Raw genomic sequence first — 24,701 nt, forward strand, 5'->3', positions numbered from 1 at the left:
AGATTTATAGCTAAGAAACCTAAGCAAGAGAGCAATGCAGTAAACACTTGCCAGATTTTAAAGATATACCAGAAAAACTAAATCAATTGTTCACAACTATACAACTGGAAAATTGCCAGTAAATGCACTTCAGGTATAGCTAGCCCAAGTTATTCAAGTCATAAAAGCACTTCTTCAATGTGTGTGTGCAATTTAAACATTAAAAAACACATGCAGCAAGGAGGAGCTCTGATTATACACTTTCTCTAGGTACAGGTTCAGTTTAAACACAAATATTACCACATGAAATTCAGTAAAGTCACTAGCTACTTATAGAGCCTCTGAAAAAAATAGAGCAGCCTGTGCAGAATCAGAATTTAGCAGCAGGTCATTCAGTTACACAAAAATGCAGTAAAAGATCCATACAATGAAGAAACTTACACAAAGTCACACCAGGTCAGCCAAGGGGAGAAGAGAGAGGGAAATCCTAAGCACCTAGATTTGAAAATGATGCATGTACTGAATTGTAGCAGTTTAACCTGTTTGAGGAAAGAGGGGGTGGGGGAAAAGAGAAGGCAGTAGGAGTGATTACAGGGAATACCCTGATTGACTCAAGACACCACACCAGAGATAAGTTGAATGTAAGAGCCTAATATCTGCACTCAGCACTGTGTTATTTGCACTCAGTACTTTAATTTTAATGTTACTTGCACTCAGCACTGTAGTTTCACTTATGTTTAGCAGGAAAGATAGACCAACAGTATACAATTTTGGGAATTTTTACAAGGGTTACTTGTTCAAATGTCAGGCTGTTGCAGTTTACAAGTTTCCTAAGGTGTCCTAAAGCTATAAGGTAAGTATTACAGCTCTTAATGTAAGAGTCAATTTACTTCAGTTACAGGGGAAGGAGGCAACCACTCAAGTAGAAACAAAGAGCCCTATGGCTGACCAATATGGTGACCTGCTTAATTAAAAAGCACTGTAAGTGAAAGCTTAACAAATGCTTTTTGTGTGTGTAACCTACTCTGTTTAAATGTTGAGAGAAACATGTTGAGAGATGTTATTGAACAATTTACTGCATCATTTAGAGGGATCTGTTTCAGGAAAGACCAGTCAGTGGAAGACAGAATGGAGTTGAATTGGGTTATACTGAAGTTAGAAAGTTTACGGCAGTCTCTATACAGGTTAGGGTTGGGAGGTGTATCTAAGGTCAGAGGTGGGTAGGTGGTCACTAAGGTGGTCTGGTAGAGTAGTGGGGTTTTGATACAGGTTAGGGAAGTTGGTGAGAATCCCATCAATTATAGAGCTAGATGTTGTGTTCTTATGGATTCGGGTGGGTGAAGTTTTTAGTTGATGGTAACCATTTGGGTTTATACTGAGTTGAGGGGAGTCTGTTTTGAGTTTGGACCAGTTAAGGTTGATATCTCCTAAGATAAGGGTTTCATAGGGTATATTGTGGGAGAACCAGAAAATGATTTTCTCAAGGATGGGCAATGTTTGTGTAGGTTCAGACGGCAGTTTACGATAAGGAGTTCAGTGGGGTGAAAGTCAGGGATGGGTGTGGGGAAAGGTGAGAGATTGAGGTTGTTAGAGTGAAGGATGGAAACACCACCCCCTTTTTTAGGGACTCTATCAGGCTGATAGATATTATAGCTTGGAGGGAGGATTTCATTGGTAGTGATGTGTGGCTTAAGCCAGGTTTCTGATAGGTAAAGTATGTGAGGGGTCATATGGGCAATCCAGTCATGGAACTCAGTGATTTTGTTAGGTAAGCTTTGGGTATTTAAAGAGCATATGGATAGGTGTTTAGATACAGTTGAGTTGGGTATAATAGATTGAGGATAGTTAGAGGTAGTAGGAGAAGAGGGGAAGGTAGTGGATAGTGGAGATATGTGCCTAGGTAAAAAGGGAGAGGGGCCAGGGTTAAGATGGCTGTCAACTGCTGTAAGTAATTTATTACTGGGTAAAGAGAGTAAAGTGATAGATAAGTGTAGCTTGTACAGCTTTGGTTTATACTTATAGGTTGGGAGGAGTATTTTCAATCTAGTTAGTTTACGTATGTAATAGAGAGATTGAAAAGAGTTGGGGAGATATCAAAGAAGGGTGGTGTAAAATAAGTATTGAAGGTATAAGAGGTAGGTGAGTGTAGCAGTTGAGAAAAAAGGCGGAAATGGTATGAGGTTAGAGAAGTTAGAAGAAAGAGGAGTGAAGAGGTAAAGATAAGGTATTGCATTTTTGAGAGAGTGTAATTGGATTAGAGGATGGGTATAGTAGGGAAAGATAGAGAAGGAAGAGAGAAATAGAAGTTAGGTTGGATGTTGTCAGTCAGTAGGAGGTGCGAAAAGATATGGTGGGGTCAGGAAATGATTTATTTTAAAATTTGACAGGAAGTTGTTTGTTAGTGGACAGTAGATGGAAGAAGGGGAGGGAGTGGATGGTATAAAGGAAACTGTAATGAGGGTGGGTGGGAATGGGGGTAGGATAGAGGAGCGAAGTGAGCCCGAGTGTAGTGAGGGTGAACGGAGTGAGGCTAACACCCGGGTAGAAAAAAAGTGAGAAAAACAATCAAAAAAGAGAAAAACAAACTAGTAAGAGAGAAATATGGAAGGGTGCAGAAATCTCCAATAGATTTATGCAGAAAAACGCTTTCAGCAGAACACTAGTGCTTAGCTGCACAGATACATAAACATGAGGGAAGCTAGTGCTGAATAGATTTAAATTAAACTGGTGCAGACAGGTTATGAAAGGAGACAAGGTTTCTGCAAGCAGCTAGAGCAGGGCAGAGAGCATTCACAGAAGGCAAAAAGTGAAATAGACTACAGGCAGTCAAACAGGGCAGAAACGCTGGCACTTAAAGAGTGAGTGAGACAGAAGGAGATTTAGGGAAGAGTAAGGATGGAAAAGGAAAGAAATAGGCACAGAACCAGTATATGGAGAGGGGGTAGGCAAAGAGAAAGGTTTGGGGCTGCTGGCGTCTTCTGTCTGTAGCAACTGGCTAAAAACAGTTTTTCCCTATAATACTTATTAAACTCTAATACTTATTCAGATGCTGCAAGTCTTATTTATCAGTTACTAGTATTTCACTAGGAACACATACTTAAGTGGTATTTCGTAGTTTTATTTTTAAGGTGGCTTCAGGACTGGTCAGAGTTGGAGGGTGTCTGTTTGGGTCCACAAGACAGTATTGCTTAACTGTGGACAGGAAAAACTTCAGGGAAAATATCCACTAGGGCTATAAGAAACAAAGAGGAGGGGGATTAGTTACTGTGCAAGTAAAGCTGATGATGGCTATTCTGAAGGACCTTAATGCAGGGAACTCTAATAGTGAAAATGAAACCTTAATAAGAAGATACTTCTGACAGCTAAAATTAGATAATATAGAATAAATATGAAATCACTGAAAGCCTTGCTACATGGAGTGCTAGATGTTATTCCAAGTTGCTTTGAATCCTTGAAAAGTTTGGTGAGTCATTATATTAGGAGACACCCATATGTTCTGTAGCAAGCATCACCCATGGTGTGACATGGGCTGACACTCACATTATAATTATAATTTCATACATCTTATTTTTCAAGAAATGAATGCTTCTGAAAAGCAAGTTGTTCTTAAGAATAATATGAAAGCTTAAGAAGACAGATAGCAAAATGTCCATCAGGGGCTTCTGACCCCTGCACCCCCTCACCATAGGAGTATAAGGCAGTGGCACTTAAAGGTGCATATAGCAGGGGGTGCAGGCTGGTAGCCCCCTTACTGGATGTATGTAGTTATTATTCAGTCATACAGAATTTTAGATTTTTTACTTTAACCTTAACTTTTTTACTGTTCACAGAATTAGAATAACTTTCAAAAACATCCCAACCACCATGCTTGTCACTTAACTTACAGTCCCATTGTGGTGTCAGTCAAGTTGGCACTGCCACACCTGCGCATAGTACGATGGTGTGCCCTAAAGTAAACAATCGCAGAAAGTTCCTGCAGGGTGCTAGAAAAGGCTGCATATTGATTTGCTAGGCCTTTCCTTCAGCACTGTATTCATGACTGTGGCAGGTGTGCATACAAAATGGTTAGAGGTGCTCAGAATCCCAGCGACCTCTTCTCAAGCCACTGTTACATGGTAGATGTTTGATTTGCTGGAAAAGCTTAATGACTGATAATAGCATTTATTTCACATCTCAGGAATTTCAGCACTTCACAAAGTAAAATGGTATCTTCCTGTATGGGTAATCATAGACATCCTGCTACTAGTGGATATGTGAACTGGTCTGTGTCAACATGTAAATGAAAACTATGCTCACACACACACACACACACACACACACACACACACACACACACACACACACACACACACACACACACACACACACACACACACAGGTAAATGAGCACAGAAACCCACAAATTCACATACACAGGGACATGTAAGAAGAGATTTCCTTTTTTTATTGCAGAACCTTACTACTTCAGATTACACCAGTGATCAATCTCCAGATTAAGTGTTTTTGAGCAGATACATGCACACAAGACTTGATCTGATCTTGTCTACTAATTCTGATTACATCACACAAGCTTTAAAGACAATTATACAAATATAAATCACTAACTCAAGTACATAAATGCAAGAATCACATACACTTGAGCTGTGCTGGATCTGAAGGCTTTGCTCCTCCACTCCCCCCTTGTACATTAGCATGACAAAGTCAATCTAATTCAGAGAAAACATAATAATTTGAAGAGCAAAGTGATCTGTTTTTTTTTTCTGGGATTTTGTAAACTCAGAGTGTATGCATGCACATAAAATATGCATTTTTAATTCCCAGACATCTCTACAATAGTTGGCAAGCAAAAACACAGTGATCAAAGACAAGAGAACCTCAAAAACAAAAGCAAACAAAAACATTCCTTTACAACTAATCTGATCAAACAACATACAACTGCTACTGTCTGCTCTCTGAAGGAAGTTAATACCTGTAAAAGTCTATGCTAACCAATATCAGATGGATAGGTTGTTTAACCAGGGGTAGCAGGTGTTTATTAACAGACCTGTTCTGTTCATGAATTCATTCTGCAAACTACCCAAAAAGAACAAATGGGGATACATACCCCATACTAAAGGAGGCTTGTAAATGCCCTCGGGCAGATAGCCTAGTATGAACCTATGAACCTATGAACCTATGAACATGGGATTAACATGGATAGGCATGTAAAGGCTCTAGGGCCACTAACCTGATAACTTCCTATGACCTATGAACCTATGACACTTTTGATCCAGTTTACCTTCTGAATATCAGTGGAGGAGGACATATCTATGTAACATAAGAAGTGGTAGAACAAGTTGGTCCTATACCCTATACCGAGGGAGGAGGAGACAGTAAGTTCTCACACCATAGAAATGGTGAGGAGTATGTATTGCAGATTTCTGCAGATTTACATGATTCAGTGATGCCCATTTTAAATGCAGACACATCAGACATTCACAAAAATATAATAAGAAATACTATGTTCATAAAACAGATTGCAAAATTCTCCCCTACAATACACGTATTACAAAGATGCAGTATTTTGTCATTTTTTAACTAGCGCTAATTGGTGGTTCATGTTGCATATCATTGCCCTATTGCATAATGCTGTCATTTTGTTTTCAGTGTTTTTGTTATCTCACTGAAATTTTTAGTCCTATACAGAATATGAACATTTTTATTTGAATAATAATCAGTACTATCTTCAACAATATTGCTATATTTCAGTCTTTATATCACCCTTTCTCCCTTCAGTTTCACTTTGTCTCACATGTCTGTCAGTTATTGCAGTAGGTTAAGGCTCTGTGACATTTTAAAAAAAGCACTTCCTGTAGTGTAGGGTAAAGGGTTTGATTCCCTCCACCTCTATTTTTCTACTGTGTGATTCTTATCAAGTCACTTAGCCTGGCACTGCTCCCTGGTTTCACATGAAAAAGGACTCATGTCCAGGGGGCTTACTCGATTGATAAATACATTAAAAAATAGCACAAAGTTGTGGTCCCAACCAAATCAAAAAGAAGGTGCATGAGTTTTTTATGGTTTTGCTTATTAATGAGCTCATTGTTCAAGTACTACCAATCCACCCTAACTCTACAGATCAACATCCTAAAATTTGACCTTCCTTTAAAGGTCATTCTATCTCATCATCAGTTTCTCACTCAGCATCTTTTGGAGGTACCACCATTTCAAAAAGCATTTTCTCTCCAAACTGCAAGATTTCTTCACTTGCAAATGGTAGATCAGAATGTTAGTTTCTCACCTTCTGGGGAGCATTCATGTTCCCAATATGGTATCCAATCTGCAAAGATCCAAGCACAGAGGATGCAACAGAACAAATCAAGGGCCAGGAGACTTGCTGCTGAAAAGATAAAAAGAAACAAAGATCAGAAATGGAATATTCTCAGGATCTAGGGTGAAATGGGAGTTAGTAATAGTAATTTGAAAAAAGTATGCTTGACATTAGCTTTTAACCCACAGAAGGGAATGCTATGTTTTTTGTTCCTTTACTCTACCCAGTAGTTTCCGTATGGAAATAACAGAAGGTAGTATGCTGATATTAAAGTCATGACTTCTCTACAATATAATAACTGCATTGCATAATTATTTAGATAGGCTCACATGAACCTCCTATATACAATGCTGAATGCTGGGGTCTATATTACTTCATCGAAAAGTAATTTCAGTGAAGTTGACTTCACTGACCCCAAGTCAGCGAACTGAATTTCCATGAACGAACCCATCAAAATAAATTCACCAGGGAAAATAATCACCTGGCCAACACCACATGGGAACGCAAACCACAGTATATCAAACCCACCCAATTGGGGGGCTTTGCCACCCACACCTCCCCTAAATATATATACCAACTCTGACTATGAACTATGGTGGGGAAAAGGGCAAAGTTGTGCTGTTGACCAACTACTTCCATTCCCTGGCGAAATCTTTCATGGTAGTGAATGTTCGGAGAAATTCAGTTCGCTGATTTGAGGTCAGTGAAGTCAGCTTCATTAAAATTACTCTCCGATGAAGTAAAATAGACCCCTGAATGCTGTCTTCAGCTTATTAGCTCTCCTAAGCTCTTGATACATTTCCATTTGCAAGCCAGGAATCTTTCTCTGAAAACTGATAGTGTGGGAGCAGTAGTGGGGGTATTCATACATGAGATTTGCATAAGGGCTGCTGCACTGCAGTCTGACTGGCTCTGATACAGGCCTGATCTGCACAGTGCTGTGGGGATCCTACAATGTATTCGTGGCCAGATGGTGCCAGCCAAAAGTTACCAGAAATGTGGGACTTGTATATGCCCATGAAATTGAACACCATGCTTTGCATATGGATATAGCTCTGTCTGTGAAAGCATCTTGGCCAGATTGAGGTGCCTGTACCAGGTGTCAATGGTGTGCCACAAACAACAGCCCATCAGGATGTCTATTATGACATGTGATCTGTATTATTCTAAGACTCCAGAGTAACACATCATCTCTCTGGAGTGTCATCGGGTCTCTACCCACCTGCCTTAGCTTCAAAGTCATTTTAGGAAAACAGTGGTCCAACACATCATTACCTGTCAGTATTCCCAAGTATATTGAATCTACTGCAATGAACATATATGAGACATTGTTGTCATCCTGCGCTGCTCTTATCCCCCTCTTCCCTAATGTAATGTAGAGCTGGGACTTTGGATTTGTATTGCACTGCATGCAATACCATGCCAGGCAGTTAGCAAAATCAGTCAATGAATGTGAATCCAAATGTCTATGTCACATAAAGTGTATTAAATCACCTTTCTGTATGCAAAAATAAATGTATCCAGATCTAAAAATATAATAATTCCCAACCCCAAGGTGCAACAGAAGAACTAATGATAAAGTAATTAAAATAAAATATCAGAAACTAAAAAACTCAACATATTAAAAAAAATTACACAAGTATATAAATGGAAAGTGCAAACAGACCACATAATAAAATAACTACCAAGTTGGAAGCAATCTCTCCTTTGTGTGAACAAGCAAATAAGGTCACTGGTGAAATCCTTTAAGGCTAACTTCGAGTCCAAGAAAGAACAAAACCGAGTGAAGCAGCAACCGACAAGTTTAATAAGTGAACAAAATAAAATCTTTTAAAAGCACTTTTTCGTCAGCGTTAGTACCTGACTTCTTCAGAAATAACGTACAATGGATTCAGACAAACCATTTGTGAATTTCAAATAAGGAGCCTGTTCTTACGTAAGACGCTGAATCTACTTCATACATATTTAAAGGTACATAATCAATTATAAAACAAAACCATTAAAATTATGAAACTAACTTTCTGAAATCAACACAGCAAAGATTTTAAAAAAATGTGTAAGGTTATAAAACAGTAGAAATAGATACAAAAATTTGTAAATGTCATCTCTTCAAGAAGGGGAGGAATATCAAATCGATTCTGGAGAGTAGCTTGCCCTCATCAGTGTTTAATGCTGGTATGTGGAAGTGTCAAAATTGTAACTACTGCAGGTACGTGGATGAAGTGTCTTATTTTAATTTAAATGGTTTCTCTTATAAAATAAGACACAAATTTAATTGCAACTCCTCCTTCGTCATTTATTTAGCTAGGTGCACATTATGTCCGGCCTTCTATATCGGTAAAACCAAAAGAAGGCTTAGGGACCGAATTTACGAACATATATATGCTATGAAAAAACTTAAACTCGATAATGCCCTAGCAAAACATACTTCAGTTTTCCATAGCCATACTTTTAAGTTTCTGGCCATTGATCAGGCCATTTGTGATAGCAGAGGGGGTCCTAGACCTTTGAAACTTGGAGAAGCTGAGTTAGTTTGGCAAATTAGGTTTAACGCTTATAGCCACCCTGGTATAAATGATCTGTGTTCAATTTCAAGTCTTTTGAAATTGAAAAGTTTAAAGAGATGATATTTACAAATTTTTGTATCTATTTCTACTGTTTTATAACCTTACACATTTTTTTTAAATCTTTGCTGTGTTGATTTCAAAAAGTTAGTTTTATAATTTTAATGGTTTTGTTTTATAATTGAGTATGTACCTTTAAATATGTATGAAGTAGGTTCAGCGTCTTACGTAAGAACAGGCTCCTTATTTGAAATTCACAAATGGTTTGTCTCAATCCATTGTACGTTATTTCTGAAGAAGTCAGGTACTAACACTGACGAAAAAGCGCTTTTAAAAGATTTTATTTTGTTCACTTATTAAACTTGTCGGTTGCTGCTTCACTCGGTTTTGTTCTTTCTTGGTTTGTCTGCCTTTTGTGGTTCTTGGTTTTACATAACTTCGAGTCCAAATTGGCCACATTCATCAAGGACAATCACAAGGCCTTATTTACATATGTCTGCAATCTCAAAGGCAACACCCAAATCTGCTCTGAACTGGTGGTCAATTAACATCACATACACAAACAAACCTTATAAACAAGGACATTGGCAACCTCCATATGCTTGACCCCACACAGTTTGGTTTTGTCAAAGGGAGATCATGCCTGTTAAACTTGGTTGACTTCTTTGAAACAGTTACCAAAGCCATGGATGAGGGAAGATGGTGCACACTGCCTACCTTGACCTAGCCAAAGCCTTTGACATTATTCCCCATTTGGGCATAATAGATAAATTCTCCCAGCTAGACATCAACCCATATGTTACCAGATGGGTAGCTAACTGGCTCACTGACAGAACCCACTCAGTTAAAGTAGGGGGAGCCACCTCTAGTAGTAGATGCGTAACAAGTAGTGTACCCCTAGGATTGGTCTTGGGGGCTCTACTGTTTGGGATATACTTTTTTGAGGTGCAAGCCAAAACCAGTGGTCTGTGGCTGACCAAGTTTGCAGATGACTGAAAGCTGGACACTGTCTTAAATTCCCCTAGTAATGTGAACATCCTCCAAGAGGGCCTTGCCCAAACTAATGACTGGTGCCAGAAGCATGGCCTCAAACTGAATACCAAGAAATGCATCATTATTCTCTTTGTGGAAAATGTCCTCCCCACTAATTATCACATTAATAACAATGTACTAAGTATGCAATCAGTCGTGAGGGACTTGGACACCCAGGTTGATAGCAACCTGACATTTGATTGCCATGTTGCCTCCATTGTACGGAAGGCTTTCTACATGGCTCACCTAATAAATAAGGGTATTTCATCCAGGAACAAGGAGGTCATAACATCCCTGTACTCCTCCCTTATCAGACTCATTATCAAGTACAATGCCCCCTTTGGCATGTACCTTGCCAAGCACATGCAGCAGTTGGAGAGACCACAGAGGTTCCTGACCAGGAAAATCCAGGGTCTCAAACACCTATCCTATACAAATAGGCTAAAAGCCCTGTCCTTCTACTCAGTTTCATACAGACTGATGCAGAGGTGATCTGTGTCTGGCATACAAGGCAATTTCAGACCCAGCCTTGATGGAGTTGCTGCATATCCGTAAGACAAACTCCACTAGCACAACCCGCATGCATGGCCTTAACCTGTACTGTAACATTAATAGAACTTATTGGCCAGATAGATTTGTGTCCTAAAGACTGCCCTGTCTGTGGAATAGACTCCCTCTCCATGTCAAGCAGAGTACTTCACTAGCCTTCTTTAAGAGGAACCTGGATGACTGGATGGGAAAGAAAATATACCCCTGGGATCCCACTTGTGTCCCTGATGGGCAGGGGAAACAGGTGCTGACTTTGAGGGAACATGGACAAAATTCTTTGCTAGGCTTATAAGGGCCTCCGGGCCAATAGCCTAGTATCATTCCATGAACCCATGAAGCTAAGAACTGAAATGTACAAACCTATATTTGGGGTAGTATTCCCATTCTGCACACAGATGTCCTTTATAGAGTTATGCTGCATACACATCTCTCACTAAATCCTTACAATTCCAGGAAAAAAACAGCAGTGGAAGTAATGTAAAACTGAATACCAAGGGACTCAGGGACAGTTGTCTCTTACTAAGTATATCTGCTGTCCATGGTAGGGTAGTTGTACTTTCCTCTCACATTCACCGTGATCATCATCATCATCATCAAAATAATATGCCATAACTCCACCTGCACTCTGAATGCACCAAAAGTCAGCACTATCCCCTCTTCCAAACCCTCTCCGAAACACATAATCACTCAGATCTGCCACTGACTGGCACATACTCATAGAATCATTACCATGATCAACCACTAAAAAATGTACAAGTGTTACATAAATGTTTATTCATTAATTACTGAAGTTCAGTGTTCGAATTCCTTGCTGTGGAACATAATGTTGGCATTTTGACATTAACATTTGTGTTTATGACTTCAAATTAAAACAGTAGATATAATATATATATATATATATATATATATATATATATATATATATATATATATATATATATATGAGTTCACTTCAGAATGTTGAAGTTTGAAAACTTCGAATTTCATATGGTCGAGACCATATGATCGAAATTTTAAAACTTTGAACGTTCTGAACGAAGATCTGCATACAGAATGGGAAATTTTACCTCTTCCTCACTGTAGTGCGATCTCAGAGTTGGTATAATTAAGTAACAGAGGGTGTGGGGGTGCAGGGGGCTTGCCCCCCCTGCAAAAACATTTAGGAACATGGTTTTGTGTTCTTTTTGGATGCAATTCAGAGTTTCAAAGTTATGAAACTTCGTTCTCGACCATATTGTCTGCAAAAGTTTTTCTTAATTAGCGACTGCCTTCCCAAGTTGAGCGATACCTTTGCTGCCTTGTTCTACTGATTTTGGATGCATAGATAACACTATAGCTGCCTTTATTTATTGGTAAATGTATTTCTTACTTAGCGACTGCCTTCCCAGGTAGAGCGACTCCTCTGCTGCCTGTTTTATTGATTGTGGCTGCATAGGTAACACTATTAGCTGTTTTTATCTTTTTAAGCTGTATGTTAAATGTTAGCGACTGCCTTAATCTGTCTGTAAATAATTGTTCCTGATTAGTGACTGCCTCCCCAGTTAAAGCGATAGCCTCTGCCTTTTTTAAAGGCTGTATGCTAGATACTAGTTAGAGACTGCCTTGGTTTGTCTGTAACTGTTTTATACAATTAGCGACTGCCTTCTCAGGTAAAATACTATCTTTGCTGCCTAGATTTACCAGTTGGCAGCATAGAAAATACTAATAGATGTTTCTACCCTTCACAAAGGCTGTACGTTAGATATTAGTTGCTAGGGCCTAGCAGTAAATGTTTTTCTCGATAGCGACCGCCTTTAGAGGCATAGCGCCATTTATGTTGCCTTGATTTACCTGTCTGCTCAAAGGCTGTACAGACTGAACTAGTAAATGTTTTTCTGATTATTTCAATGCCATATAATTACATTCTCTAACTTTTATTGTAGGCTACATGTACAGACTGAACTAGTAAATGTTTTTCCGATTATTTTAATGCAATAGAACTACTTTTTATAAATTTTAGTAGGCCACAAGTACATTTAAAAACTTTTATTGTAGGTACAAGTACTTTTGCCTTTCTAACTGATGCATATCACTGTTACATGATTGTTTTGACTCTAGTTAGTCCTTTATTGTTAGCGACGGTTTTTACAAACATTGTGCTTCCCTCCACGTGCTCTGTGAAACGCTGTCCACACTACTAGCTCTACTGAACTACGTAGTATATGTATATGCCTCATCTTGTTCCACTGGCCTAATTGGATATTTGTATTGCTTTTCATGTAGACTGTATACTTACACTAAGTAGTTTCCTTATCTTTTAAGCCATAGTTGTGGATAAAGTGCTTTTTAACCTGTTACTAACTGCTTTTTGCTTCTCTGTCCACTTTTTTCTTCCTCCAGCTTCTTGCCCTGAGTCTTTCCCCCTGTGTCCATGCCTGGGTGGATATCGGACCTAACTTAAACTGTACTCCCATTGCCAAAGAAATTCTCTCTGCTGCCTCACTTCATTGAAGAAATATTTACCCAAGAGACTCTAAAAGAACTTAAAGTACGTTCATCTGCTAAGCTAGAACTACTGTACTCTTGCTCTCCTGGCAGCAGCAGTATACTCCCTGTCAGGATTGCCAGCAGCCTACCCACTCAACTCCTCTCCACTATCTTCCATACCTACATTGCTCTTTGTTCCATTGCTCCCTTCTCCCTCTACCCCACCAGCCCAGTTTTCCTGGTAAGACATTGCATTCCTGTACTGTCTACTAGAGTACATCCCTTCTCCAATGATTTTGAGCTTAGAACTTTAAATTACAACTCTCCTTGTGCTAAGGACAAGAAGTAAACCTGAAAACTCTCTCCTTGTCTCACAATTTCCACATCTCTGTCCCTCACTCTTCACCTATTACCTTCAGCCCACTGCTCACACCTTGTCCAGACCCTCTCCTCTTAACCTTGTATTACTTACACTTAATAATACTGTTCCTCTGATAGTCTCTTGCTCCTCTTCTGCTCTTGGGCTCGGCCTTCTCCTAGTCCTCCCACTCCCCCCCTGCCCCCCCCCCCCCCACCCCTGTAGCACATCTCTACATTTATCCTCTACCAGACCTCCCTCCCATTCTACTCCCTATCAGTATTCATACCTCTCCTATTTACCATACAACACCATTCCATTACTGTCTACTGTTACTCTTCTACAACATGCCTCCTAAATACCCTTCATCGGCGGAGTAGCACTTATATATATCCTCCTCCCTAGTAGTTTCTCCCTACAACAAACCTATCCCACATTTTAAACGCGCTGCTTGACTCCCTCCTCTTCTACAAATCAATAATCATCACAACATATGTATAGCTTCCCTGTATATCCCCCAGGGATAACATCTCTACTTGAACTAACATTAGCAATGAAACCATAATCCTGGAGATGTAAACATTAACTGACCTGTCTAAAAACACTACCTCTAGACAATGCTGTCTCATACTTTAACTCAACATTCTTAAAAGTACTTGACTCCCAAGCTCCCCTACGGACCAAGAGAATAAAAGCTAAATCAGCCCCTTGGCTATCTAAAACTACTCTTTCTACCATGAGGCAAAGAGACAAAGCATGGGCACGCTTCCAAAAACATAAGGCAACCCCACTCCTTAACGAATACAAAATGCTTCTCAATAAAGTTAAGAAACATATCTCCTGTGATAGACGAGACTATTACTCTACACTCCAAAATCATAACAAAAACAACCCTCAAAAATTCTGGAAAGGAATCTCCTCTCTCCTCCACTCCAGCAAACCAGATACTCCCACCCCAGACCCAAATGCTTCAGACCTAGACTTAGCCACCCAATTCAATTCCTTCTTCATTGACTCTATTTCTAAACTTACCTCCTCTTTCTCTATCTCCTCCCCAACACCTAACACCCCTTCACCCACCCCCATTATCTCTCCATCCACTCCTTACTCACCACCCACTAATCCCACTATCCCCTATCCTACACAAATTCCACCCTCATCTTTACCACCCCAGAACTCAACACTCCCTGACTGCACTCTCTTCACTTTAAATCCCATTCCTACTGCTACCATTAAGAAATTCCTTCAGAAATTGAAACCATGTACCAATGCTCCTGATAATATCCCATCTTACTTTCTCAGTATTGCTGCTGAAAGCCTTGCCTATCCCATTAGCATCTTAATTAATCGCTCCCTACAAGAAGGCACAATTCCCCAAATTTGGAAACAAGCATTTATCATACCATTACACAAAGGTGGTAACAATAACAGCATTAATAACTTCCGCCCCATAGCCATCCTGTCCCCCATTTCAAAAATCCTCGAAAAATGTGTACAACTCCAACTCCTTCCTCATCTCCTAGACAACAAACTTATCACTCCCACACAACACGGTTTCAGACCTAATCATAGCACCATGACTGCCCTTCTCTCCTTTCTTGAAATCGTCAACAAAGCCCGTGACTCAGGTCAAATTGTTTCTACCATACTCCTCGATCTTTCAAAAGCCTTCGATACTATCTCTCACAGTCTGCTCCTAACAAAACTCTCCAAACTCTACCTCTCTACCTCCTCTTTGAACTGGTTCTCTAGTTATCTATCAAACAGAAATCAAGCTGTTAAATGGAAAAAAGCAACTTCCTCTTACCTAACTACCCCTACTGGAGTTCCACAAGGCTCCATACTGGGTCCTCTACTCTTCAATATCTTTATTAATGACTTCTACAAATCTATCCCCCTCTCGAGCATCATCCAATATGCTGATGATTCTACTATCATCTGCTCTGCCTCTTCTATCCCCACACTACAAAAACTTACTCAAGATGCCTTCTCTTTGACAGAGAAATGGATGCTAAACAATCATCTAGCTCTCAATGCCACTAAGACCAAATTAATGTTATTTACTCCCTCTAAACTCACTCCCCCCAACATTAACTCATTCTTAGTTACTAGTCAAAATAACTTACCTCTCGAAATAGTGTCAGACACCAAACTACTCGGGGTCTAGATCGACAACAAACTAAAATTTAATTCCCACCTGCAAAAAAACATCAAAAAAACACATCAAAAACTTGGCATGCTGTATAGACAAAATGCCTATCTTACATCCACCACTAAAACCACTCTAGCTACTTCCTTTCTTATCCCCTCCCTTCTCTATGGTGCCCCTCTACTTACAAATCTTCAGTCCTCATTAAAAAAACAGCTCTCCTCATGCTATAACAAAATTGCTAAATTCGCCACCTCTCATAGGTCTTCCACTCACCACTGTATCTCCCTCCATAAACTAAAATGGCTAGAACTTCCCAACTATCTCACTTACACTCAACTAACTCTAGCCCACAAACTGATTCTAAACCCTCCAACTGTCCCTCCCTTTCTTCTGCCCTTAAAATGCACCTACCAAACAGAGTTCTAAGGTCTAATAATCAAAATCTACTAGAAGTTCACAAACCCACTCATCCCCAGGCAAAACCTTCTTTCCTTCAGCCTCGCCGCCTCTGGAACTCTCTACCACCTAACATCCGCATTACCACTAACCACTCTACCTTCAAGAAATCTCTTTTCTCACACCTAGCATCTCTATGGGAGTGCTCATGCACCCACCCCTCATAACCTACTCTACTATATAACCAACTCTACTATATGCCCTTTCATACCATAACCTACTGTTTTCATCTTCTATGTTTGCTCATTAATCTGCTTTTATGTTTGTGTTTGTTGCTTCTATAGCATGTACCAAGGCTGTTACTACCAATTTTAACGAACATTTATATTTTGCTTATGTTCTTTTACTACGATGTACCTAGAAACTATTGTCAATGTTAATGTAGATTTATTTCTGTTTTGGAGCTTTTCTCCCCAGGACTCCATTGAAAACGGGTTCTTCGAGGCCCAATGGACTATCCTGGTAAACCAACTGCAATAAATAAATAAATAAATAAATGAAATTTAAAGTTTTCAAACTTTGAGATTCTGAAGTAACTATGTATGTGTGTGTGTGTGTGTGTGTGTGTGTGTGTGTGTGTGTGTGTGTGTGTGTGTGTGTGTGTGTGTATATATATATATATATATATATATATATATATATATATATATATATATATATATATATATATATATATGGATCTACTGCTTTTAATCGAATACCACTTATTCGAAAAAGAGAAGTAGACTGCTCAGTTACGCAAAAGTGCACTTATTTGAAAGTGCATTTTCACAAAACTCGGTTCAACGAACCGATATAAAGATTAAAAAAAAACAGAGAACACTTACTAACATTACATTGAGTGGGGGGCTTCACACCCCCTTACTTAAATATACCAACTCCGAGATCGCACTACAGTGGGGAACAGGTAAATTCCCTATTCCTCACTGTAGTGTGCCTTGGTGCTTCAGTTTCCCTGAACGGTTCATTGAACCGTGCTTCGTAGAAGTGCACTTTCGCTTAAGTGCACTTTTGCGTAACCGAGGATCCACTGTTCGTTTTTGAATGAGTGGATTTTCGGTCTTTTACAGTAGACCCGCATATATATATCTATATCTATATATATATATATATATATATATATATATAGATATAGATATATATATATTTTTTTTAAACAGAAGGCAAAAATAACAGTTCATTTGTGCAAACTTTTCTTCAGGGCATGAAACAAACATAACACACAAACTCAACAGTCTCTAATACCAGTTTAGGTTTAGTCCTTTCAGTTTCCTCCCATCAGGATTCTTATCAGAACATGTGCAGACTGTCCCAGGTTGCCGCTTCTCATCCAAAGCACACTTTTCAGAGCTGCTATTTTAGGCACAAACTACCCCAGCAGTGAGAAGGTAACTTGACCTGATCTCCAGGACCATGAACCTTCTTTTTAATCATTACACTAATAAGGCAATTGATTGATATCAGCCCTATTTAAAGGAACCTCTCTCATTAATATACACATATATTTGTTTTTCCTTAAAGAGCAACACATTTTCTGTACAGCAATATTTATAACACGATTTATAAGACATCATTTTAAATATATTGTATCACAATATTGTTCACAATATAATTTATATAACATTAATTTTAAATATCCTAGGGTGAGACCAACCACAGTAAGCTGTATTTGAGCCCTGAGCTTGACATCCTTGGTTTCAGGCCCAAAAGATGGGCTGTTGGCCCTGGTTAAGCCATTTGCATTGTGTTAATTCGAGCCTAACTGACATTCTACAGTGCAATGAAAGTGCCTACTGACAAAGCTTAGCATTCTTTTTTTTTTTTACTCAAATATTTTTATTTAAATTCATTGAAATATTGTAACAATAAGATAACTATTTAGAATATAAATTTTGAATATGAAAGCTTAGCATTCTGATTGGTTTACTACTGAAATCGCGTACTGCAGGGGATCAAATGGCATGTGGTAGAAAGTACAGTTTCAAAGAAGTACAATGCTGAACCAGACTACTACGAATTCACAATAGCGAATGTGAAGTGTGATTCAGTAGTCTGAATTAGGTATTGTGAATAGAGATCGCAGTACAGTGAGAAATAGGGAATTTACCCTTTTTCATACTGTAGTGTAATCTTGGAGTTGGTATATAAAATTATCAGGGGTGTGGGTGGCGTAGCCCTCCCCATGGGGTGGAGGGAGGCTTGCCCTCCTGCAAAACAGTAAAAAACTTGTGCAGTTGACATGAAAGTCTAATGACAAGTTACGCTCAATAGCCTGGGTGACTGAGGCCACCTAAGGCTATTTCAAATTACATCGAATGTGGACGTCAGAGAACCACCGTTCGACTTTGTGTAGGAGAAGATATTTAATTTCCAGTGTCATTTTTTGACGATGTAACAAACAAAGAAGTGCCATTCATAATTTCAATAGTAAACCATGCTATTTGCACTGGAGTGGGTGGAGTGTGGTATGGAACCAATGAAAAGTTCCTTATCAAGAGATAATATTGATGAAAGAGCCCACTCAATTTTTAGGCATTCCCTCTCATTAGCGGAATACCTGGTATTAGCTTTGCTTATTTTGCAAATTAAGCAAGCATATAGTGAGTTCTTACTCTTCAAAATGCTGCAGAGGCATGTAACATAGGTCTGCCTATTATGCATCAACATAAACTATAATGATGATTATATTATTATGATGAGTTTGCTAGAATCTGGGGGTGCTAAGATAGGGTCGGAAAATAATGCTTCCTTCAATGCATTATCTGCCTCAGGAATTCATTTAACTTTAAAGGCCATCTTTTTGTTTACTAAATCTGTAGCAGGGCAGGCTATACATGCAAAATGGGGTATCATTTTTTGATAGTATCCATTAAATGCAAGCATACTCTCACTTCCTTCTTTGTGTCTGGCACAGGACAATTTCCTACTTTTTGCAGCTTTTCTTTCTACGTCTTGACAGTCTTTTTCCTATTACACATCATAAATGTTTTATCTCTGTTTGTCTAATTTGCTGTTGGAGGCATTAACTTTCAACCTGGCTTGTCTCACAGAGTCTAACACCGCCTGTTCCTTAGTTAAACAGAATTCCCATTCCTAATATTGTATTATGACATCATCTAGGTAAGCAATGTATTTGGGAGTGGGCTTTAACTCTCTTAAGCCCTCTGGGGTTGTCTTTTCCCTGGCCTCAGCTGTTAATGTGATTTGCCAGTACTCCTTTTTCAGACATAATATAGTTAGGAATCTTCCTGAATCTTTCTAGAAGTTCATATATTCTAGGCGTTGTGTAGTTGTTAGATTTTGAAAAGGTACTCAGCTTTCAAAAATCATTTCAGCACCTGCTTATTCCATCAAGCTCTGGGACTAACACTATGGGTGGGTTCCATTCAAATTTTTAACTTCTATATCACTCCTATCTTAAGCAATGCTTGGACTTCTCTTTACATAGTTTTTCTCTCTAAATTTGGTATTCCATGTGGTATTAAGTTAATCTTTTCTCCTGGAGTGCTCTCGGTATGGTGTTAAAGCACATTTGTTCTATCAGGTAGTTCTGAAAATACTCTTTGTTTCTCAATAGAAACTCTATTATCTTTTGTTTTTGTGGCACTGCAGGCATACTGGTCAATTTTTTTACTTCACCAGAATTATCAGTTGGGTACACCAAGGACTTTATTTGCTACAGTTGGTGGATTGTTCTGAACATAAATGGAAGTCCTTGACTGGTGAGTATTTCCTTAGGTATCATTAGTCTGGAAAATATTAATATTAATTCACTGGCTATAGACTTAGCATTAGCCTTACACAGGGGTATAACCTCTTGGTCTTTAGTTGCATTGCCTAAAATAACCAAAATGTACTGAAACTCACGGACAGATTTTTACCAGGGGCCTAGCAATATCAATAGCAATATGTTCACTTAAATTGCACTTCTGTAATAGACACTGCATTGATTAACAGGTTTATAGAACCACTGGGACCTTTATAAGCCTTAGATGTTCATTGAAGGTAGTTTTTGGGAAGATGTTTTTAATACTTTATGTTTACTGAAACTACCTTCAGTAAGCTGACATGACTCCAAACAGAGGAGAGAGAAAACTTGAATGACGTCGAGACAGCAATCGACATTAACCAATTACTGATATGAATTACACTTTTTGGGAGAGGATTTAGACACTGAGACTCCAATGCCTGTATTAGTTAGGGAGGAGGCAATGCCTTCTACTCCATGAATACCCAATACTGAGGAATCCCCAGAGATAACTGACCAACAGATAAACTACTTACATTTTAAAAAGTACAATGGGAAGATTATATACTTTGAATAGGGGAAGAACCACAGCTATGGATGGTTACTGAGGAGGGATTTCCTATTTCTTCCCCACACTAACTACAGAATGATTTATTAGAGTGAGGTCAAAGCAGAAGTTTCTGCAACTGCGTTCTTCATAAATATAGCAATGAGGTCAACACACGGTGATGTACTAGAAGGAACGCTCCAGGAGAGATGAGACTAAAGCACTGATACTGCCATAGTTCTTTTGCTTAAGTATAATGAATGAATTTGGGAAATTATGGACTTGAATGCTAGAAGCCAGGTCCCCAACTGGTCTTCAAAAGCTCCTTGATTTCAATGCCCATCATCAAAGTGCTTTATGAACAGACTGACATTGACATTATCGGCCCATTGATAACATCTAACAATGGGGTCCCTCAATTCTGGTTATGCTAGATTATACAAACAAGTAGCCTGAGGCTATTCAAATCAGTAAGGCCAGTATCAAATCCACAGACATGGGATTAGCTTTATTTTTTTCTAGGGCTGGGATTCCTAAGGAGATACTCTTTGACAAGAGGACTCCTTCATGCTCAGGATAACTATGCCAATGTCTTAAGGTAAAATAAGTAAAACCTTATTCTACCATCCCCAGATGGATATAGCATTTAATCACAAACAGTAAAACCAGTGCTGTAAAATATCTTAGAAGAATATGAAGATAATTGTGGCCAGCTGACACTGTCTGTCTCATGTTTGACATCAGAGAAGTATCACAAGCATTAACAGGATTCAGTCCCTTCAAATGAATGCACATCTGAACACTAGAGGGTTGGTGGACATTGCCAAAGAAATCTGGGAAGGGGAGAAACCCCATTCAAGATGCAATAGAATGCCACATGTCTTTACAAGATTGATTGAAGGTAGTGAAACTCATTGTATGACAGCAGATGGAATGAACCCAGGCTATAGAGCAAATTATATGCAATACAAAAACTATAAACAGGGAGTTTAAAGCTAGTGAAAGGTAATAGGGGTTTTGTTAAGGAATACAAAAGTGTTTTCCATTCTTCTTCTTCTTTCGGCTTTTCCCGGTTATGGGTCGCCACAGCGAATCACCTGTCCACTCTTGATTGGCAGTGGAGTTTTACAGTGTCGAGTTGCCAGCCCGAAGCCCAACCTGCCAGAGAAGGCACACACACACACACACACTCACACCTAGGGCCAATTTAGAGTGTCCAATCCACCTGCAGCATGTCTTTGGGATGTGGGAGGAAACCGGAGCACCCGGGGGATAACCACACAACCACAGGGAGGACATGCAGACTCCACACAGATGGTACCCCAGCTGAAGATTGAACCGGAGAACCTCTTGCTGGGAGGTGACAATGCTAACCACTGCACCACCGTGGCCGCCCACAAAAGTGTTTTCCATATTATGTGAAATTATGAGCCTAATTCAACACCATATTAAAACAATAGCTGTAGAAATGGTTATTATTAATTACTACCATATCCCAGAGTTCCATAGGTGAGCAATGCATAAAGAAATAAGAAAGATGTCAAAGTGGTTTCCTTTATCATGCTCTGTAAATGTTATGGTAAACAATAGGAAACTATATATACCTATAATAAAAGAAAAACATTTCCATCTTCTCACACTTACGATCAGTCCTCCATTTATATCATAACTGAAGCCAAGGGATTTTAGAAAGCCATAAAAATGTTGGATAGGTAAAGAAAAATATTTCTCCTTTAAAGCATCAAATGTAATACTTATGGGAATGTTAAATGTTTTTCTTACTATCATCAAATATTATACAAATGTCAATATACATGAAAAAGAAATTAAGGAACCAAAGTAGAATGAAGCTACTAAAATGTTAACGTTTCCTTATTTTTGGGTTAAAATATGTAATAGTCTGATAACATGAATACAGCATGAGAGATGACTGTGGGCCGGATTCATGAATGGCTACACTAAGTGGAGCTATTTTGTACACGTCTACACTTATTATAATAGAATTTCAAAACGGGAAAATGGCAGAATATGCTAATGAAAGCATAAGTACCTGAATTACATAGTAGTTAGTTAATCCAATATGGCAGAACTATTCAGTAACCTATGAAGCAATTGTATACACTTACATGCTCTTTGGATTACAGCCATGAATACACTTAGAAATAAAGTGATGGGGTGTTTGCTGCCATCATTAACTTGTGTATGCAACAGGCAGGTGCTTCTGCTGCTGCTGCCAGACCTCAGCCAAAAAGAAGAAGGGCATTTATACCCCATTTAACTTATTATGGACTGTATGACACAGACATTTTAGAGTGAAACCCTGTAGACAGAGAAAAGGCAGAGGAAATATGCAACCTCTTGCATCCTCAACTGAAGCCCAAGATAAGTGTGGAACTTAGATAACTGCTTAGTCCCATATGCAGGACATTATATGTCCCTAAGATGAGACATCTCTCATGTGTACAATAATATTCAACCATATGTAATGAAAGATGTGCAAAGGTCAGAGTACAGTCATCATCACTGACACAGAGTGGTAGTGGGATACATAAGGTGTGAACTCATTGTCATTCATGACTTCCAAAATCTGCACTAAGACAGTGGAATGTAAACATGGGGTAAGGACCTACACGACTGCATGCACATGCCCCACCTTTGCAAGGATGAGCACTGAGAAATGCTGTTTGCTAAGGGCTTGCAAGTATGAATGATTACTCTGATTGCAGGAACAGTCAGTGTTTCACAGATCACATTCACTCATACATCTACTAGTAAATTTAAAAAGGTAACCTTTTCTATTGCAGTTTTAATGTGAATTCATACAATCTCACATCTTCCTTATACGTAATTCAGTTTTTTTTCTTTCTGCCATATGTCTGTGTCTGTGGAAAATACAGATAGTAATCTCAATTGTGTGCTAGTCAGATGATTCAAACCCAGAGAGGGTGTTGTTTGTGAGATGATATGGAGATAACATCGGAAATGTACAGTTTAAATAAATGTTTCCTTATACATTTTCCTGCATCCTTTGTGCACTATTTGGCCTTGCACACTTATCTGGCAGTGTCTCCTAGCAGTGAACAGCAGTTCACTTCCAAAGGTAAAAACCAAAAAATTTAACTTGGAATGCCATCAGCACACAATCGAAACTAGTGCCTGTGCCATTTTATCATCACTCTGGACAGCACAGCGTGAATAAATGTCACTTGTCAGCTAGCTATTTCTGTGGCACAAGGTTTAAATGAAGTGAGCTTAGAGAAAGAGGCCACATAATGCAAGGTTCAAATCCAATGTACAGAAAGTTTGTATGACTGGATTCAGAATAAATATTGACACCCAATGGCGTATATGAAATGAACATGTTAAAGTCTGTGATAAATACTGAAAATCGTACTTGTAGTCACTATGTATTGATATTACAAATGCGTTGCTCTTTAAACTGACCTCTTCTCATTATTAATAATATGTGCTTTGGATGGTGTTATATATGACATTTTGCACAGTGTGCTATCACAAAAAAGCAATGAGAGTTATGTGGACATATCTGTCATACTTGATGAATAACTTATGCATATCTCAAAAGTAGTCAACATGAAAGTAGCATATTATATTGCAAACCTTGATGTCATGAGCACTTGAATGTATCATGGCAATAACAACCTCCTCTCATTCTCTTTGTGTTCCCTTTCAGAACAGTTGTCATTGCATGCAGTCATGATGATATGTAACCTAAGTGCTACATATAATGTTGCAAACTGTGATGTTCCCACTCTAGGTCAGTAATCAAGGAGCTCAAATCCTCACCACTGACACTGGAGAGGGACATTCACTTTGAACAATATTTCCAGATGCAGCTCTCTGCATCAAACACAATTGCACTTAAGAGCACACAGGGAACACAGTCCAGGGGATGTTTTTTACCTCTCTCTCCAGATCCCCAGTAAGACTCCCCACTGGCACAGATATAGGGTTGAGTCCTCAGCCGAGTGTCCAAGCAGAGTCCTCTACCATTCTTTCTGTGAAACCAGTGCTTTGTGTCCCTGCTCCAAGCAGCTGACACACACACACACACACACACACACACACACACACACACACACACACACACACACACACACACACACCTGGGAAGGGCTGGGACAGAGGCATAGATTTACTAGCTATGCCAACTTCTGCCCAGACTATAAGGTAGTTACACAGCCACCACACACTCCAAAGCCAGCTACTCTAAGGCTATTACAAGGACACCCAATTATACTGAGTGAAATTAATATTAAAATAAATGATAGTGTTTGGCCAATGCAGTATGGCTTTCAGGAGTGACCACAATGTCACCAAATAGATATAAGTCCTCTCAAAGTTTAAAATATTCTCTAAAGGAGCAGCCACAATGAAAAGTTTAAATATGTTTAATAGTAAATAATGAAAAAAAATGAAAATACTAAATATCTATTCACAATAAACACTAGAGTTTCAGTCACAGGAAATATTAAAATAGCACAGATGAATATATTCACACAGATACAGAAAAAACAGTACT

At 38.9% G+C, this 24,701-nt stretch overlaps 1 protein-coding gene across 3 annotated transcripts in view; it reads right to left on the minus strand.

Annotated features, from left to right (window-relative positions):
* Positions 1-24,701, minus strand: part of LOC122808685 (solute carrier family 2, facilitated glucose transporter member 1-like) — a 621,069-nt gene that overhangs the window by 453,064 nt on the left and 143,304 nt on the right. For 2 of the 3 annotated variants that reach the window (XM_044079667.1, XM_044079666.1), the window contains one exon: positions 6,260-6,358. In XM_044079667.1, coding sequence (XP_043935602.1) covers positions 6,260-6,358 — 99 coding nt within the window. The remainder of the gene's footprint in view (positions 1-6,259; positions 6,359-24,701) is intronic. The other variant, XM_044079668.1, reaches the window with a different exon arrangement.

The sequence above is a fragment of the Protopterus annectens genome, chromosome 8.part0, assembly GCF_019279795.1.
Source record: "Protopterus annectens isolate FY-2018-M chromosome 8.part0, PAN1.0, whole genome shotgun sequence".
NCBI lineage: Eukaryota > Metazoa > Chordata > Ceratodontiformes > Protopteridae > Protopterus > Protopterus annectens.